Source organism: Microcaecilia unicolor, chromosome 2 (genome assembly GCF_901765095.1).
Source record: "Microcaecilia unicolor chromosome 2, aMicUni1.1, whole genome shotgun sequence".
NCBI classification, from domain to species: domain Eukaryota; kingdom Metazoa; phylum Chordata; class Amphibia; order Gymnophiona; family Siphonopidae; genus Microcaecilia; species Microcaecilia unicolor.
Window position 1 is genome coordinate 257,720,994 of NC_044032.1, and position 19,997 is coordinate 257,740,990.

The following is a 19,997-nucleotide window of genomic DNA, read 5'->3' on the forward strand; positions in this document are numbered from 1 at the left end:
CCAGCTCTCCCCCTGCCTGTTCCAGTCCATTGGCTCCAGTGTGTCCCGGTCCGCCTGATCAGGCTTCTCCCTGCTTGCTCCAGTCAATCTACTCCAGCGTGTCCCAGCTTGTTGCAGTCCTCCTGATCCCAGCTTGTTCCAGTTCGCCTGACCCAGCTTCCCCCGCTTGTTCCAGTCCATCGGCTCCAGCGTGCTCCAACCCGCCTGATCCAGCCAGCGTGTTCCAGTTCGTTCCAGTTCTCCTGAGCCCAGCTTGTTCCAGTCTGCCTGATCCTGTCCCAGTCTATCGGGTCCAGTGTGTTCCAGTCCGCCTGATTCAGCTTCTTCCTGCTTGCCCCAGTCCACCGGTTCCAGCATGTCCAGGTAGTTCCAGTCAGCCGATCCAGCCTTCCCCCTGCCTGGTCCTGTCCATCGGCTCCAGTGTGTTCCAGCCTGCCTGATCCAGCTTCTCCTTGCTTACTCCAGTTCATCTGCTCCAGCATGCTCCAGCTCGTTCCAGTCTTCCTGATCCCAGCTTGTCCGTCTGCTCATCCTGACACAGTCCATCTGTTTCTGCTTGTTCCAGCTTGTCCATCTGTTCCTGCCTGTTCCGGCTTGTCCCAGCTTGTTTCAGCTTGTTCCGGCTTGCTCCAATCCATCTGCCTGTTAACACATCGAGTAACCTGCCTGCCTGCTTGCGAGCCTCTCAGCCATTGACTTACCTACCTGCCTGCTAGCTTATCAGCCATTGACTTACCTAATCGCCAACCCAAAACCTAGCTTTCAAGCCCTATCTATCTGCCTAACACCTCAGTCATTACATAGTCACCTATTAACACCTGTTAACTGCTTAACACCTCAGTCACTACATAGTCACCTATTACACCTCAGTCACCACCTATGGCCCCTGTCCATGTTCTCTTCCTTGCCCTGTCCCTTCCTAATCTTCTTTCCCCCCCCATTCCCACTGTCTACCATTAGAACCTGCTGCCCTCCCACCCTGCCCGCCACCGCAATACCCTATTCACCTCCATCCCTCACCTCACCATCCCTCTTGTCCCCCTCCTCCTTCCTGGCTCTCAACCTTCAGCACTTCCTTCCTGCCATTAACCCATCCCCATTCCTCCTAAGTACACCCCGTCTTCGTCGCCTTCATCGCCCGACCTCCCCCACCCTCCTCTGCACTCTCTTGCTCCTCCTCCTGCTATCCGCGGGAGACATTAACCCTAATCCAGGTCCCCCTCACCTGTCCCCGTCCTATCCTTGCGAACGATTCCGGGATGTCTCCAATCTCGTCTCTATTCCCCTCCTTCCCCCCTCCTCCCTCCCCTTCTCATGCGCCTTGTGAAATGCCCACTCAGTCTGCAACAAACTGTCTCTCACCCACGATCTCTTTATCTCTTGCTCCCTCCAACTGCTCACCCTAACCGAAACCTGGATCTCCCCGGATGACTCTGCCTCAGTTGCAGCCCTCTGCCATGGAGGCTACCTCTTCTCCCACACGCCCCGCCCAGTTGGCCGCGGCGGAGGCGTTGAGCTACTACTCTCACCCTCCTGTAGTTTCCAACCCCTCCACCTACCGCAGTCTCACTGCTTCTCATCCTTTGAAGCCCATTCCATCTGGCTATTCTACCCGCTACCACTCAGAGTGGCAGTCATTTACCGCCCCCCTGATAAATCCTTCCCTTCCTTCCTCACCGACTTTGATGCTTGGCTCTCCGTCTTTCTTGACCCTTCATCTCCGTCCCTCATTCTCGGAGACTTTAACGTACACGCTGATGACCTATCTGACCCCCACGCTTCTAAGTTCCTCACCCTAACATCCTCCTTCAACCTCCAGCTGTGCTCCACCACCCATACTCACCGTGACGGCCATTGTCTTGACCTCGTCCTCTCCTCCTCCGGCTCACCCTCCAATTTCCAAGCCTCAGCTCTTCCCCTCTCCGATCATCACCTGATTACATTCACACTTCTTCACCCCCCCTCCACCCCGTCCAACTTTAACCACCACCTCCAGGAACCTCCAGGCTATTAACCCCTCCACCTGATCATCTACTATCTCTAATCTCCTCCCCTCCATCACGTCCTCCGAAACTGTCGACAAAGCGGTCTCCGCTTACAATACCGCTCTCTCCTCTGCTTTGGACACCCTCACACCATCCATCTCCCGTCCCACAAAGTGCACCAATCCCCAGCCCTGGCTGACTTCTTGCATCCGTTACCTTCGCTCCTGCACCCGATCTGCTGAGCGCCTCTGGAGGAAATCTCGTACCCTTTCAGACTTCCTCCACTACAAATTCATGCTATCCTCCTTCCACTCCTCCCTATTCCGTGCAAAACAGGAGTATTACACCCAATTGACCAATTCTCTCAGCTCCAACCCTCGTCGTCTCTTCACCACCCTTAACTCCCTCCTAAAATTGCCCCCTGCTCCTACTCCCCCTTCTCTCTCTCCTCAATCACTGGCCGACTACTTCCGCGACAAAGTGCAAAAGATCAACCTTGAGTTCACGACCAAGCCACCACCTCCACTTCACCCTTTAACCCTCTCCCTCCACCAACCTACCCAGGCCTCTTTCTCCTCCTTTCCTGAGATCACCGAGGATGAAACTTCCCGCCTTCTTTCCTCCTCGAAATTCACCACCTGTTCCTCTGATCCCATCCCCACCAACCTACTCAACACCATCTCCCATACTGTCACCCCCTCCATCTGTCGCGTCCTTAACCTCTCTCTCTCCACTGCAACTGTCCCTGATGCCTTCAAGCACGCCGTTGTCACACCTCTCCTCAAAAAATCTTCACTTGACCCTACCTGCCCCTCCAGCTACCGCCCCATCTCTCTTTTACCCTTCCTGTCCAAAATACTTGAGCGCGCCGTTCACAGCCTCTGCCTTGATTTTCTCTCCTCTCATGCCATCCTCAATCCACTTCAATCCGGTTTTCGTCCTCTGCACTCGACAGAAACGGCACTCTCTAAAGTTTGCAATGACCTGCTCCTGGCCAAATCCAGAGGTCACTACTCCATCCTCATCCTCCTCGATCTTTCCATCGCATTTGACACTGTCAATCATGATTTACTCCTTGCCACGCTGTCCTCTTTTGGGTTCCAAGGCTCTGTCCTCTCCTGGTTCTCCTCTTATCTCTCCCACCGCACCTTCAGGGTACACTCCCATGGATCTTCCTCCACTCCTATCCCACTATCTGTTGGAGTTCCTCAGGGATCTGTCCTTGGACCCCTTCTTTTCTCAATCTATACCTCCTCCCTGGGCTCGCTGATCTCGTCTCATGGTTTTCAGTATCATCTTTATGCTGATGACACCCAGCTATACCTCTCCACACCTGACATCACCGCGGAGACACAGGCCAAGGTATCGGCCTGTTTATCCGACATTGCGGCATGGATGTCCAACCGTCACCTTAAACTGAACATGTCCAAGACCGAGCTCCTCGTCTTTCCTCCTAAACCCACTTCTCCTCTTTCTCCACTCTCTATCTCAGTTGATAACACCCTCATCCTCCCCGTCCCATCTGCCCGCAACCTCGGAGTCAGCTTCGACTCCTCCCTCTCCTTCTCTGCGCATATCCAACAGACTGCCAAGACCTGTCGCTTCTTCCTCTTCAACATCAGCAAAATTCGCCCTTTCCTCTCTGAGCACACCACCAGAACTCTCGTCCACGCTCTCATTACTTCTCGCCTCGATTACTGCAACTTACTCCTCACCGGCCTCCCACTCAGCCATCTATCCCCCCTTCAATCCGTTCAGAACGCTGCCGCACGTCTTATATTCCGCCCGAACCGATATACTCATATCACCCCTCTCCTCAAATCACTTCATTGGCTTCCGATCAGGTATCGCATACAATTCAAGCTCCTCCTCCTTACCTACAAATTCACTCGGTCTGCGGCTCCTCACTACCTCTCCACCCTCATCTCCCCCTATGTTCCCACCTGTAACCTCCGCTCACAGGACAAAGCCCTTCTCTCTGTACCCTTCTCCACCACTGCCAACTCCAGGCTCCGCTCATTCTGCCTTGCCTCACCCTATGCCTGGAACAATCTTCCTTTACCCATACGTCATGCCCCCTCCCTACCCATCTTCAAATCTCTGCTTAAAACTCACCTCTTCAATGCTGCCTTCGGCGCCTAACCGCTCGAGAAATATAGAATGCCCCAATCTATCCACCCTGATTAACTGTTTACTTGTCCTCTAGATTGTATACTTGTCTTTAGATTGTTCTCTTGTCTTTTAGATTGTAAGCTCTTTGAGCAGGGACTGTCCTTCTATGTTTAAATTGTACAGCGCTGCGTAACCCTAGTAGCGCTTTAGAAATGTTAGTAGTAGTAGTAGTAGTAGTAGTATAAACCAGCCTGAACATCCCCAAAATACTTTTCCTATCCTTTCTGTACTTTGTAATTTTGTTTTTCTATCATTATGGAGGCCATTTTTTACAGCCTTTTCTGAATGCAAAGTGTGTACTACATGTGAAATCGGGCTAATATAAAATTGCGCATTGTATGCAGATGTAAAATGTAAGCATATCACAAGACATCTCTACTTTTAACATTCTTTTTACACATTGCTATCAGCACTGCCTGCCTGCCTGACAGCTGACAGACGCGGCGCGATGTCCTCCTGCTCCGGGACCTTCCCTCTGCCATGTGCAATCCGCCCTGCGTAAACAGGAAGTTGAATCAACGCAGCAGAAGGAAGGCCCCGGAGCAGGACGTCGTCGCGCCGCGTCTGTCAGCTGTCAGGCAGGCAGCGCCGATAGAGCGCTGCCGCGGGGGTGGGAGACGAAGACCATGAAGTGCAGGAGAGGAGGCAGCGCCACGGTGGGAGAAGGTGAGTGGAGGCAGCGCCGATAATTTGAAATGTGCTGGACCGTGTGTGTGTGGGGGGGGGGGGGGGGGGGTTGAAGTGCCCACCCATCCAACCCACTGGCCCACCCAAAAATTGTCTTCTGCCTACGCCACTGCTGTGAACTGATAACATGTGAGCAGCTATATGTCCTGAACTCCCCAGGTACTATTTAGGGCCCCTTTTACTAAGCCACGTAGGTGCCTAAGCGTGCACAACGCGCGCCAAATTGGAGTTACCGCCCAGTTACCACGTGGCCCTTGTGGTAATTTCAATTTTGGCACACGTCCGCTATGCGTGTTTGAAAAATATTTTTATTTTCTGGCGCATGTAGTGGATGCGTACCAATTGGCATCTGATGTGTGTAGGTCACTACCGCCCAAATTCTTTACCACTAGGTCTATGGTTGTAGTAAGGTCTCAGACCCAAAATGGATGTGCAGCAATTTTCATTTTGCCACACATCCATTTTTGGGAAAAAAAGAGGCCTTTTTTAAAGGCGCGCTGAAAAATGAATTGGTGCGTGCCCAAAACCTGCGCCTACACTACCGCGAGCCATTTTTCAGCACGCCTTTGTAAAAGGACCCTTTAGATAGTAAACAAATGTTTAGATAGTGTTATAATTGATCCATATTTCAGTTACCTGTTATTGTTTGCTGACTGCACCTTTTCTGTTCATGGTTCTAATTTTTCATGACAATAAACATTTTTAGCTTATTGCCTCTGCTTGTCAGGACTGACTAAGAATCCTGGTGGTTTGTGTGTTGGGTCTTGGGTGCTTTCTAGGAACTGTGAGACCACTGGGAGTGTGGCCCCAGTAACCTAGAAATCACTGGGGATAATTTGAGAGGGCACAGAGTGAGAGGTGGACAGCTAAAGCTTGAGACAGCTAAGGTGGAAGCTATATAGAATTGACCCACTCCCCAAACCAAAAAGCAAGTATTGGCTTTCCTTGGAATAGCAGGGTATTACAGGAAATTTGTGCCTCATTATAGTACCTACTGACTGACCACTGACTGACCTAACTAAAAAGAGAGTGCTCTGAATCATTGTCTGGTTGTCAGAGTGTGAAGCGGCCTTCCAAAAATTAAAGACTGCATTGGTTACTGCTCTGGTACTAGTTGCACCTGATTACCACCAAAGATTTGTGGTACAGACTGATGCCTCAACATATGGCATTGGGGATGTATTCAGTCAAGTGAGGAGCACCCCATTGTGTACCTGAGTTGTAAGCATTTTGACAGAGAGGTAGCCTATGTCACTATTGAGAAAGAATGTTTGACCTTAGTGTGGGCCCTTAAGAAACTGCAGCCATATCTGTATGGGCGAGACTTTACTGTCATCATAGATCAGAATCCATTGGTCTGGCTTAAGAGTCTCAGGAAGCTACTCCAGTGGAGCCTGTCCCTGCAGATGTATAACTTCACAATACAGCACCAGAATGGCAGTGAACATGGCAATGCCGATGGACTCTCTAGGAAGGAGGAGCCAGGACTGCCCTGATACTGGACTGTCAAGACCCGACAAGCGGTCTGAGGAGGCCACAGTCTGGGATCTCTTAGAGGGGGGAGGTATGGTGAAACAGGGAATTTTCCTGCTTGTAAATGGTATAGCTATTTTTTATTATGTGCATTTCCCTTGTTTGGTCAGCAGATGGTGTCTATCCTTTGTTTGTAAAGTTGTTACAGAAGTGATAGTTTCTTCTTCCCACCTAAGGAGAAGTAATCTGCACTGCTGTTGGTCAGAAGTCCTTCAGTGTTTATGCTCTAGGCTCTGATTGAATCTGCTGGAAATCTTTAGTCTCAGAGTGAGAATGTGGAAGGCACAGACCTCTGTACTGAGACCCTGTTCAAAAACTGTGAGCAGTTAATTTTCCTGAACTCCCCAGGTACTACTCAGGTAGTGAATAAGTGTTTAGTTAGTCTAATATTGATTCCTGTTTAATTTAGCTGTTATTGTCTGCTAATTACACCCCATTCACCTGTTCACTGTTCTAACTTGTTATGATAACAAATCAATTCATTTATTAGCTCTGTTTGTCCTGAACTGACTAAGAATCCTGGTGATTTGCATTTTGGGGTGCTTTCTAGGAACTGTGAGACCCTAGTAAGTGTAGCCCCAGTGTCCTTAGAAACCACTGGGGAGTTAAGTTGCGGGTGGGAGACTCACCCAGAGGCAAGCGTGTAACCCAGCAGGTGGGAGGAAGGGTATGCCAGAGTGGAGCATGTGCACAGGTGGTAGTGGGCCTGAGCAGTGCTGGGACAGACCCTCTAGGTGGCTGCAGGGTTTGCCCCAGGTGGGTGTTAGGCATTCCATAACAAGCAACCTATAAATAACCATGTTAAATTAAAATAAATTAAAAATTTTTATATGCTAGTCCAAAAACATTTTATAAGACTTAACCCCCCCCCCCCCTTTTTACAAAGCTGCACAAGTGGCTGCTGATGCGGTAGTGCCGACACAAACTATTCACTTTAAATGGTCTGTGTCGGCATTGCCATGCGACAGCCACTAGCACAGCTTTGTAAAAAAAGGGGGGGGGGGAGGGTTAGAAGGGAAGCTACCAAGGTGCAATAAAAGATATTACTGCTATACATACAATAGTACAGAAGCATACCACCTAGTGGTAGTGGTAGTAGCTTGAAACTATGGCTAGGGCCCCATTTTGGAGATGGCATCAGCAGAGGAGGAGTGACTGAGGATTCCTGCTCCTGGAAGACCACTAGACCACCAGGGAAAATGCTGGTAGGGCTCATGGGGATGGTGGGGGCCATTTTGGGGGTGAGGGATATATTTAGGGAAATGGGGGATGTGATTGGGTGTGGGGACTGTGATTGGGGGTGGGGGGATATGTTTGTGGGGGTGGAGGGATGTGATTAGATGTGGGGGATGTGTTCATTGGGGTGGACTGATGTGAATGGGGGCGGAGAGATGTGATTGGGTGTGAGGGGATGTATTTGTTGGGGTGGAGGGATGTGATTGGGGTGGGAGATATATTCATGGAGGTGGAGGGATGTAATTAAGGGTGGGGAGATGTGCTTACGGGAGTGGATGGATGTGATTAGGTGCAGCGGATGTGTTCATGGGGTGGAGGGATGTGAATGGGGTGGGGGATGTGTTTGTGGGATTGAGGGATGTGATTGGGTGTGGGAGATGTGTTTGTGGGGGTCGAGGGATATTCATGGGGTGGAGGGATATGATTGGGGGTGGAGGATATATTCATGGAGGTGGAGGGATGTAATTAAGAGTGGGGAGATGTGCATATGGGAGTGGTGGGATGTGATTAGGTGCGGCGGATGTATTCATGGGGAGGAGGGATGTGAATGGGGGTGGGGGATGTGTTTGTGGGGATTGAAAGATGTGATTGGGTATGAGGGATGTGTTCATGGAGGTGAAGGGATGCAATTGAGGGCAGGGAGATGTGTTTGTGGGGATGGAGGGATTTGATGGGGGGGGGGGGGGGTAAATAATAAACCTAAGCAGTGGAAGTCTATGTATGGGAGATGGGGAAGATTCCTAATATGTTTTAAAACCATTTTTGGGATACATTTTCAGTAGGGCACCTAATTGGCACTCAAAGTGCACCCTTTTTGAAACTGGAAAAATCCAGCCAATATTCCAACATAAAGGATCTACATACTTTTTGAGTCTGAATATCAGCTGCCTCTGCAGCTAATTATATGAACATACACCATCTAAACTGATGGTATAAAGCATGCATGTCTGCTATGAGCATATACTTTTGAAATTTTAATGTACACATGCAGCTTTCTCCTCTCGATCAAAGTACACCCCTGGGAATATCTATTTTCTTTTACTACTGCTACAAGCACAAGTGTTGTGAAAATATGTGCATACATATTGGTAGCTAAAGGCTCACTTAGATTCATTAATTCTATTTGCATAATCCCTTGATTTTGCCCAAATAATTTCCAACTAAGTCTATGAAATATTAGGCAATTATTATGTATTACTTTGGTAACACATGTATTAGGGCTGCATTTTGATTAAAATTTTAATCACAATTAATCACACGATTAAATGTATGTTATGTTATTTATTATTTTCCCCACTGTGACTCTGGGCAAGTCATTTAGGGCCCCTTTTACCAAGCTGCAGTAAAAGGGGGCCAGTGGTGGCATCAGTGCGAGGGTTTGCCACACACCAAGGCCCCCTTTTACTGCAGTGGATAAAAGGTGGGGGTCTTTTTAGTAAGGAAATGGCCATGTGGTAAGTTAAACACTTGCTGCACAGCCGTATCCTGGGGAATCCCTTACCTCTTCTTATTTAGAAGACAGTAACGGCTCCTCCGGTAGCCCAGCAGTAACTGGGCAGCACTGCTGGGTGTGCCCCTGCCATTCAGGGGGAAAAATTAGTTGCGCCAGGAATGGTGCGAGGTGGGGGCAGGAACTACCATTTGGCTCCCCTAGAAGCCCAGCAGTAGAAACAAATTTCCGTGTGGCAAGCTTGCAGTAAGCTTGCTGCGCTTCTGTAAAAGGGCCCTTTAATCCTTCATTGCCCAGAGTCACAAGGAGCTGCAGTGGGAAAAAAAAGTTAAATAACAAACCATTAATCACATGATTAATCGCGATGATAAATTTTCATCAAAATGCAGTTCCTAAATAAATTAAAAAATAAAAAAAAGTAATAAAAAGATACGAAATACAAAATTCAAATTGACAAATTACAAATTCAAGAATCTAAAACAGTATGCAGAATAGTTATAAACAGCCTTACAGTTTTCCGAGCTTTCTTCAGAAATGTAGCTCTAGGGCCCTGTTTACTAAGCTGTGCTAGGTATCTACACGGTTAGCGCATGCTAAGCATTAGCATGTGCTAACCATAGATGTCCATAATATTCCTATGGGCGTCTACACAGTTAGTGCATGCTAATTTTTAGTATGCGCCAAAAACGGTAACGCACCTTAGTAAACAGGGCCCCTAGTATGTAATTGTCAGGCCAATAAAGTTTCCTGTCCATGAACCTTGACGCTCTATTAAGTACACATACACACAGAAAAGAAAATTCCTAGTAAGGTACTTAGCTGGACTCCACTGTGTTTCTCTGCATTAGGACATTCCTCAGTTTAAAATCACTCAGCTTCAGAATCCTTCCTCCATTATCTGATCCACCTAAAGAGATTCAGAATCAAGAAAGCAAGTAGTGTGATTCAGCATCCACTGAAGGGGAAAACAGGTTGAAAGCTCTGAAAGTCATCTTTGTAGCAAATTATGTGAATTATTTATAGTCTAGGAAAAGTACAAAACCTACATGAAGCTTTTGCATGACATCTAAATGATCTGTTTACTATTTTAACAAGAATTAAATCATTCTTTCTGCTCTTTTATTTTCATACAGCTGGTAAATATCCATAATCAGTAGCTCTTGTCACTTTCTTTTTCCAGATATGGTGATATGGTCCCACATACAATTGCAGGGAAGATATTTGGCTCCATATGCTCCCTGAGTGGTGTGCTGGTCATTGCTCTTCCTGTCCCTGTCATTGTGTCCAACTTCAGCCGGATCTATCACCAGAACCAGCGGGCTGACAAACGAAGAGCTCAACAGGTACAAATTCATCTGTCCACCAGGACTAAGCATCTGGGTCCAGGAAGATCTGCAATCTGCTGGGTTAACCAGGTCCCAGTGGCTTGATGCCATGATGGAGAACTATCAGTGGTTCCTTGTTAGCCTTAAAGTACATATCTGCTGAGGTGTTGATCATAGCAGAGGTGTTACAATAAAATTGTCTTTTTCGCCTTTGCTTATAAATCTGAATTGATAAGCAATAACAAGGCAGCATTAATAACATTTGATGACATCAAAATGGTGCCAACGAACAACCAATTTGCTTACAGGGGTTCTCTGTAGACAGTAGGGGAATGCAGACATATTTTTGGGTGATGTCATCCTGATGGTTTCTTGTGATGTTGCTCTCGCATTGCCCAGTAAAGCCTTTGAAAGGCTCCCCTGTGCACTGGTGGGTATTCCCATGTTAACCCCAGGTCCCCGCTCCCCTCTCCTTAGTCAGTGTCTTAGCTATGGTTTCAACATAGAGGGGAGAGAGGGCAGCAAATTGTGTCTTCATTCCCCTGCTGTCTGTGGAGAACATCCATTACAGGTATGCAACTCTGCTTTCTCTGTCGATGGATGGTTGCAGAGCTTAGGGTCATCCACTACTGTTGTTCATTAAAGATAACCCAACAGTTATGGTGCTTGAAATTGGCGCAACAACTGTGAGAGGCTGGTGTGAAGCTGTGTATTCATTAAAGGGTAAAGGGTCATGGATTTGATATACCACCTTTTTATGGTACAACCAAAGCGCTTTGTATTTATTAAATGCAGATACTTTCTTTATCCCTATTGGGCTCACAAAGGTTAAAAAGAACTACTTGTCTGAAGGCACTCTTCCCTAGTGACAATATCTTGAGGAAGTAATGTCTGTCAAGACCAAGTTGCTGCTTTACAGGTAAAAACCAGCAAGGTGTGGCAAAGTGTAGCATAGAGGTGGCTTTGATCCAGATGATGGGTTATGATTCACATGTGGGAGGGCATACTAGCCCACTTAATAGCAGAACTCAACTAAAATTCAGTTGGAGATTGTTAGTTTGGCAATTGGCATTCCCGGTTTGGCCAGGCTGAATGAGATAGGAAGCTGTGAGCATTTGTGAATGTTCTTTTTGGTTTGTAGATAGTAAAAGAGGGCACGTTTGCAGTCAGGTGTAATGGGTGGCCTCTGCTGTTCTGGAGTATGGTTTTGGAAAGAAGACTGGAAGGACAGCTGATTGGTTGATGTGAAACCCTGATATCACATTGGGAAGGAATTTAGGAGGGATGCAAAGGACTACTTGATTGGAGAAAAACTAAGTGTAAGGGGAGATAATGTATCTGGGCTTGCCATTCACTTACTCTATGTGTTGATGTTGTGACTAAGCCCCCCCCCCCCCCCCCCCTTTCTGTGCTCTAGGTCACAAGTTCAAGAAATAACTAGGAGCACTTTGTGGTAATCTATCCCACACCAGTGACCAAACTTGTTGGAAATTCTGCCAAGCTCTTGGGGATCCACTATGTACATCCAATCTTTCCATTTTCATAAGATAAAACAATGCATTATACCAAGCAGTCATAGAAGGTGCACAGTCCTGACGTCAACACATTAATATACATTTCCGGGCCAGAAAAAAAGGCCTTATGTAAAAGCAAATTCAGCTCTGTTTACAGACCTTGAGAAACAAAGTTTTAAAACAGCATAACAGCAGCTTGCAAAGGCAAACTTTTTCCCCAAATCAGGACAAAATAGTTCAGAACACTCATCCAAAAAGGTTTTATAAGAGAACAGGACCAAAACATATGTATCAAAGTGGCTGGCGAAACCTTACATTTTGGACACTCTGATGTATTTGTTATTAGAGCCATGTATGCCCGATGTGGAGAAATATATAGTCTTAATACAAATTTATATTGTTGCTCCTGTAGACCTAGTGAAGTGTCCCTTATGTTTAAAGAGGTGAGCCAACTACCGAGGTCGAGTTGAGGGACAATGCTAGTCAATGAGATCATTTTGAACGTCTCCTTGTAGAGGAAATTGTTCAGCTCTCATAGATCTAGAATGGGCTAGAAGCCTCCTGATATTCTCAGGATAGGAAAAAAACTGGGAATAGAACCCATAGTCTTGTTGGGAAGGGGCCACCAGTTCCACTGCATCAGCCTTTATGAGATACTCCAGTTCTGAAGCAAAGACCCTGACGTACTGGAAGAGGATCCTGGAGGGGTTGTTGGGTGGTTTTATTGTAGGAAGTTTGGAGAGGTTTATCTGGTACCTGTGAGTATGATCTTCAGCACCCTCTTGTCCAAGGTTCTTTGAAGAAATGGAGTCTGCTCTCCACAGATAGATGTCTGTGGATGCACTGGCCGACTGTTGCTTCTTTTCGCAGAGTCTCTGGTACTGTTAGTAAGGCTGTGCAGGCCAATACTGATGTGGGTCATGGGTAGGGTTGGAACTGTATTTGAGGGTAGTAAGGCTGTGTAAAGGGTTGCTTCCTCTAGTTTGATTGCTGGCATCTTCTGAATAGGGCTAGCAGGTCGTTGGTTAGGACTGACAGTTCTCATACCATGAAGGAATGATCTTTAATGAGAGAGAATGTGTCTTTTACTTTGTCCCAATAAGATTCTCCCATATGCAGTCAGCAGTTGTGAGACATGCTTTTCTACATGCGCCGATGATGATAGCTGATGTGCAGGAGGCTGTGTTAAAAGCATTATGGGGCTAATTCTATTAAATGGTGCTTAGATATAGGTACCTAGAGGCTGCCTTGTAAGAGCCTATTCTAAAAAGGAACATACTTATAATATTCTATAAATTAAGCACATAAATGTTTTCTTACCCATGCCTTGCCTTTACTTGCCCATGCAAATGCCCACATTCCATCTATACACTATAGGGGATATATGCATAGTTAAAGAATAGCACATAAGCCACTTCCTTGGTATTTACACACATATGTATGCACATAGTACCGGAGGGTGTTTGCAGACTCCGGTGAGAACAAATACAAAGTGATGTTGTGGTAAGATAGAGATCATGTGGCATGGCCACATTAGGGAATCGTGCATCGGAAGGGTTAAGTTTTGTCCATTACATAAAATACTTTGGTTTTGTTGTATTGCAGGGATCAGGCATTTAAGTAGGATCGGTGGGGTATGCCTTTTTGAACAGGTTGGTTTTTAGTGATTTCCGGAAGTTTAGGTGGTCGTACATCGTTTTCAAGGCTTTTGGTAATGCGTTCCACAGTTGTGTGCTTATGTAGGAAAAGCTGGATGCATAAGTTGATTTGTATTTAAGTCCTTTGCAGCTTGGGTAGTGTAGATTAATGTATGATCATGTTGATTCTGATGTGTTTCTAGTTGGTAGGTCGATTAGGTCTGTCATGTATTCTCGGATCAGATAACCCTCCCACCAGGGCCAGTCTTAGGGCGAGACGACCGAGGCGACCGCATAGGGCCCCGCCATCAAGGGGGCCCCGCCCGCCGCTCCCCCCCCCCCCCCGACGATCGATCGCTTCCTACCTTTAAAAAAAAATTAGAGATGCGCCGAGTAGCAAGCAGCGCCTCGCGTCTGCCCTGCTAGTAAAAATCTCCTGCACGTCATCGGGCCTTCCCGCACTGAGTCCCGCCCTCCTCTGAGGTATGTTTTGGCCTCTGAAAGCTAAATGTAGTAGTCCAATAAAATGGTATTATTTTATTTTCTATATTTATTTTATTTCTATTTGCTAATTTTTAAAGTGGTGATTGATATTTGTTAGTTTTTTTCAAATTTACATCTGCTGTCTTTATATTTTGCAAAGTACTAGGGGACATTTTCTGTTTCTGTGGTGTTGCATTGTATGCAGAGTCTGGCATCTTGGGGGTTCAGTTTAATTTTTGTCTAAATAGAAAGTTTAAATATTACTACTTATTCTATAGTGGATTAGGGTGTATCTGTGTTTGTGAAAAAGACATGGTTTTCAGTTGGCATTGACTGTGCAGGATCGACAAGCCCTGGAGCTGGGGGCCTTGGAGCTCGGAGGGAGGGGTGGCCGGCCCTGGGGCTAGGGTGGGGGCGGAGTTAGGGTGGGGGCGGGGCTAGGGTGGGGCCCCATCAAATTGGTCTGCATAGGGCCCCACACTTGCTAAGACCGGCCCTGCCTCCCACTTAAACATTATATCAGCAGGCTTTAGACCCAACTCTCCATACATTATCCGAAAATTCTTGCTTCTTAGTTGCAGGCACGGATATCAGCTGTGCTGGTTCAGCTAGGATGCTGACCTTTTCACTGTTGCTTTTCTCTAAGAAGGTGTGCTGCTAAGAGGATCAGGTTTCCCCAAGTGCAAGTTCTCTGCTGAGGCATGCTGTTTGCCCTTGATGGTCTTGGAGGCTGCTGTGGTCTGGGTAACCTTGAGAGCAGAAGCAACGTGTGAAACAGCCTCAGAGGAGGTGAAGGAAACTGCAACACATTTGTCTCAACTCTCCTTCTAGCACAGCATGGTGATGACTGGCAGTGGGGAGTGGCTGCAGTGTTTCTCCCTAGGAGGGATTCTGCGAACTGATATGGGTTTTGCATCCAGCCTGCTAGGCTGTTTAAAATCTGCCACAATGGATTTTACTCCTGTGGGTGCTGGTGCCAGGCCCATTGGGAGGACATAGGACCATAAGCCATGCGGTTGGGAATCCATGGGTACCTTGTCATGTCCTGGAGGGGTTTCAGGGTTAGGCATCCATACTTTTTTGTTGTAGCCAGCTCCTCTGTCCATTGTCCTCTCATTGTCTTTTTTTTTTTACCAAGCTGTGGGGAGAAGCGGGAGAACTAACATCCATCCATGAGGACTGGGAAGACTAGATTGAGGAGATACAGGGAGGGAACTTGGAGCTAGTGCAAGAATACTCGCACATGCCTGGGGATCCTTTCAAAGGATTCCCCAGACTATAGAGCACCACCACAAGGGACTGTCAAGATAACATAACCCATCAGTGTGGATACATTCCCCCCCATCTCCCGACAAAGAATAACCAGTATTTAGGTACCCTATACACAGTGGTGTACTGGTAAATGTTAACAATGGACTTTCTCTCTCTAAAAAAAAACCCTGTATATATGTACGTACCTGTATTATATACTATATTGGTACAAAATAAATGTGTAGGCAGCAACCAATTTACAAATAATATTAAAACATACAATAGTGTTACTGTAAATTCCATATGGCCAATTGATTTTCACAGAATGCTTTGGTTGATTTTTTTCTGCACTCTTGTAGTCAACCTATGGTCCTCTTTTTCCGAACTACACTAGCAATTCTTGTGCAGAATACCGACAAAGCCCATTCAAAGTGAATGGGCTTTGTCGGCATTGCCATGCTAGGAATTGCTAGCACGGTTTTGTAAAAGAGGCCCTATGTTTGCTATTCATCCAAGATTTAACAAATGGAATTGAATCCCAATCTGCAAGCACATTAAATCTGAAATATGATTTATTGTCAGACTATTTCTTACCCTATACGCCAATATACCCACTACTGGGAAACTGGAACAAGCTGGACTGTTGTTCATTCCTACACAGACACTACATGCCAGCAGAATCCTTCACCTCAGTCACATATGCAGAACATGGACAGACCCCCAACTGATACAAAATAGGGGTACACAGAAAAACATGCAGACAAAAACTGGAGACCTCCCCCCCCAAGAATCCAAATTCTATAAGCAGTGAAAATACTGGTAAAAGTAACAGAAATGCATCTTCTTCCATACTCTGCTAAATACAAAATTAGAAAAGATGTACATTTCCAAAAAAGCAAACACCCATGAGCAGCATGTCCCTGTTTCCATCCCCTTCTACCCATGTCCTGCATTTCCCCCATTTCCCTTCACAACTTTCCCTTCCCTTCCTTCCCCTTCCTTCCATGTACAACATCCCCCTCACCAATCTTTTCTCCAGCCCCCTCCCTGCATCCACAGCCATGATCCACTATTTTACAGCCCCTTCCCTGCACCCACACTGCATCCACCATTTTTACAGCCCCTCCCTCCCTGCATCCACACTCCATCTATCTTTTTTTACAGTCCCTCCCTCTCCCTCCACCTACATGACTCCATCCATCCACTTGCCCTGCCCCCCCAAGTCTACTTTAACGTGCTCTGGTGGTCTAGTGGCCTCTTCAAGTCGGGAAAGAACCCCACTCTTTCCTGCCCACTGCCGCTGTTCTGCTCGCTGCTGCCGCTTCTTCAAAATGGCTGCCGAGGCTTCAAGCAACTGCCTTACGAAATTTCCATAGAAGTCTCACAAGGCCGCCACTTGAAGTCTCAAGTAGCCATTTTTATGAAGCAGCAGCAGTGAGCAGGAAAGAGTGGGGTTCTTTCTTGCCTCAGAGGCCAGTAGACCACCAAGGTGCATTAAGTTAGGTTCTGGGAGGGCACCCTGAGGCTCAGGGTGGGGGAGGGGCAGGCCAGCCAGCCCAGTTCTGCCAGTCAATTGGAGCCTGAGTGTTCTGGGGAACAACCGGCTCACTAAATTCCAGAAAATGGAACAACTGGCTTTCATGAGCTGGCTGGTGCAAGCAGCCCGCTCCAGGATACCACTGCCTGATGATAGCAATGCTGGAGTGCTTTCCATAGCAAGGCAGTTTATAATGTCTGATAACTTCACATTGGTGCTAAAGGTGCTCAGCTGTAGCACAACAGCTTTACAAATGACATCACGATGATTCTGTGTTTCCAAATGTAAAGTGAATAGCAATGAAAAATCCATAATATTAGTCCTTTTTTAAGATAAAAGAATGTCCCCACTTCCAAGGTACAAGCTTTCTTGTAACACAGTGATTTTCTGGCTAGCCTCCCTTCTAAATATTTCTGTGGCAGCCAGCTGGGAGGGGCTTGCTTGAACTTTGTGCTTGTCTTTTTTGTTGTGAACTCACCCCAAGTCCACTACAGGCTGATCCAGATCTGGATTTCCCCACGGCATGTATGCATTTGTAGTTATGGTTATCCATGAAAGTTCTTTCCAAACCTGACCTGGGAGTATCCAAGCCAGTCAGATTCTTAGGATATCCACAATGAATATGCATGAGAAAAAATCTGCCTGCAGTGGAATCAGTGATGTGCATTCAATATAGATAGTCTGAAAATCTGCCTGAGTGGATCTGGGACAGGTTTGGGAACCACTAATCTCAAGTGTATTACAGCTGCATTCATGCAACAGATCAATCGGATCAGCTGACGTGAAATGAGCTGGCAACCCTATGCTTGTTTTGTTACAGTTTTGTCTAATTGTGCTGCTATTTTATCATTTTACAGAAAGTGCGCCTGGCGCGCATCAGGCTGACCAAGAATGGCACCGCGAGTGCCTTCATGCTGTACAAGCAGAATGGAGGACTTGAGGTATGGCTAACAAAGGCAAGGAGCAAGATGGTACCCTGAAATTCCCAGTGCACTTCCAACTGGGGGGAGGGGGGCTAAAATCCATCCAAGAAAGAGGAATCTCAAATAGAAATGAAGATCATAAGAACTATCTAGTGATTGGTCCATCCCTGAAAACAGCCAGAGGGGAAAGGCTAAAGAGGGGCTGTGCCTGATAGCTCCCACGTAAGGATACTGTATGAATAATGTCTAACTGAAGTCTATGAAAAGGAGAAGGAAGAAAGTTCCCTAAGGAGAGTCAGATGGAGAATGAAATAAGATAGAAGTTATCCACAGTTTCTACCTGATTATTGCCAGATGGGTTGGGGGGGGGGGGGGGAGGAGAAGAGAGAGAGAGAGCGACTGAGACTGTGTATAAAACTCCTGATGGCAGAGGAATGAGTAATGGCAGGGGAATATGGGGAATGAGTAAGGAAAGAATGGTTTCTAATGAGAGATGGATGGGAAGGAATTTCTAATCTCTTTATTTTCTCTTCTCATCTCGCTATGACTCTTAGGACAAGGACAGCGATACTAATGTCCTGTTTGTGAAGAACCACTCAGCCTTTGAGCAGCAGCACCACCATCTTCTGAACTGCCTGGAGAAAACCACGGTGAGCAACTCTGTATGGAGAGGGCATTAAACCCCTTCCTAAAACAAATACAACTGCAGTATAAGGTTTATTAAGTGGACACTGTGCCATCAACTGATAAATTTATTTATTTATTACATTTGTACCCCACATTATCCCACCTATTTGCAGGCTCAATGTGGCTTACAGAGTGTTATTATGACATATTCATGAGGGAATAGTAGATATAGTCAGTGGTAGGACGAAGATATTTAGAGAAAGAGAAGAGGGTGTTAAGTAGGGTGATGTAGGAGGTGTAATTGGTTGTATGGGTGGGTTGTGTAGTGATTTGTGTTTTTAGAGGTTCTTTTTGTAGGCTCTGTTGAAGAGATGTGTCTTCAAGGATTTGCAAAAGTTACTTAGATTGTCCATGGTTTTTAGGTTGGGGGTAGCACATTCCATAGCTGTGTGCTTACTACTACTACTATTTAGCATTTCTATAGCGCTACAAGGCATACGCAGCGCTGTACAAACATAGAAGAAAGACAGTCCCTGCTCAAAGAGCTTACAATCTAATAGACAAAAAATAAATAAAGTAAGCAAATCAAATCAATTAATGTGAACGGGAAGGAAGAGAGGAGGGTAGGTGGAGGCGAGTGGTTACAAGTGGTTACGAGTCAAAAGCAATGTTAAAGAGGTGGGTTTTCAGTCTAGATTTAAAGGTGGCCAAGGATGGGGCAAGACGTAGGGGCTCAGGAAGTTTATTCCAGGCGTAGGGTGCAGCGAGACAGAAGGCGCGAAGTCTGGAGTTGGCAGTACTGGAGAAGGGAACAGATAAGAAGGATTTATCCATGGAGCGGAGTGGCGTATGCTTGCTTGTATTTAAGCCCTTTACAGCTAGGGAAGTTCAAGTTGAGGAATTTGCGGGCTGATCTCTTGGCATTTCTGGGCGGTAGGTCCACTAGGTTAGACATGTAAAGAGGGGCATCTGCGTGAATGATCTTGTGTACTGTGTATAAAACTCCTGATGGCAGGGGGATGAGTAATGGCAGGGGAAAATGAACAGAAAAATCAAAATATGGAGAAAAAAAGACCTCAGAACCTCTGGCCACTGCCCTGACATACACAATTGTCAACCACAGGCAGGGCACATTTTTTTTTTGTTACATTTGTATCCCGCGCTTTCCCACTCATGGCAGGCTCAATGCGGCTTACACCACTGCTCAACAAGAACAACAAAAATACTGCTCCATATTTTGAAAAATCAACAGTATAGTTCCAGAATCAAATCTTAAAATTAGATGGAAGCAAGAGGCCAATTATGTGTTGACATGACATGACATAAATGCTTATACTCTGCAAAAAACTGGGCAGCTCTCAGCAGATCACAAAACAAAGAAAACTGGGAATAGCCCAGTGAGATTTTGCATATTAAAATAACACTAAAAATTACATAAAAACCTAATTCAAGTATTTTTGAAAAAGCCAAATTTTCAAGTGCTTCCTAAAATTCAAGTAATCTGACAGGTATCTAAGATTTCTTGGAAGACAGTTCCAAAAACTATCAGACAGATACATAAAAGATGATTTAAAAATTGTCAGATAGCAAACTCCTTTAGAAGAAGGAAAATGCAATACATGAGGATCTCGTAATTT

The 19,997-nt window shown here is 46.2% G+C and overlaps 1 protein-coding gene across 1 annotated transcript in view; it reads left to right on the forward strand.

Moving 5' to 3' along the window:
- KCND1 (potassium voltage-gated channel subfamily D member 1) overlaps positions 1–19,997 on the forward strand; it is a 137,230-nt gene that overhangs the window by 110,264 nt on the left and 6,969 nt on the right. Inside the window, exons 3-5 of the mRNA XM_030194008.1 lie at positions 10,244–10,406; positions 17,668–17,751; positions 18,288–18,383. Of these exons, the coding sequence (XP_030049868.1) occupies positions 10,244–10,406; positions 17,668–17,751; positions 18,288–18,383 (343 nt within the window). The remainder of the gene's footprint in view (positions 1–10,243; positions 10,407–17,667; positions 17,752–18,287; positions 18,384–19,997) is intronic.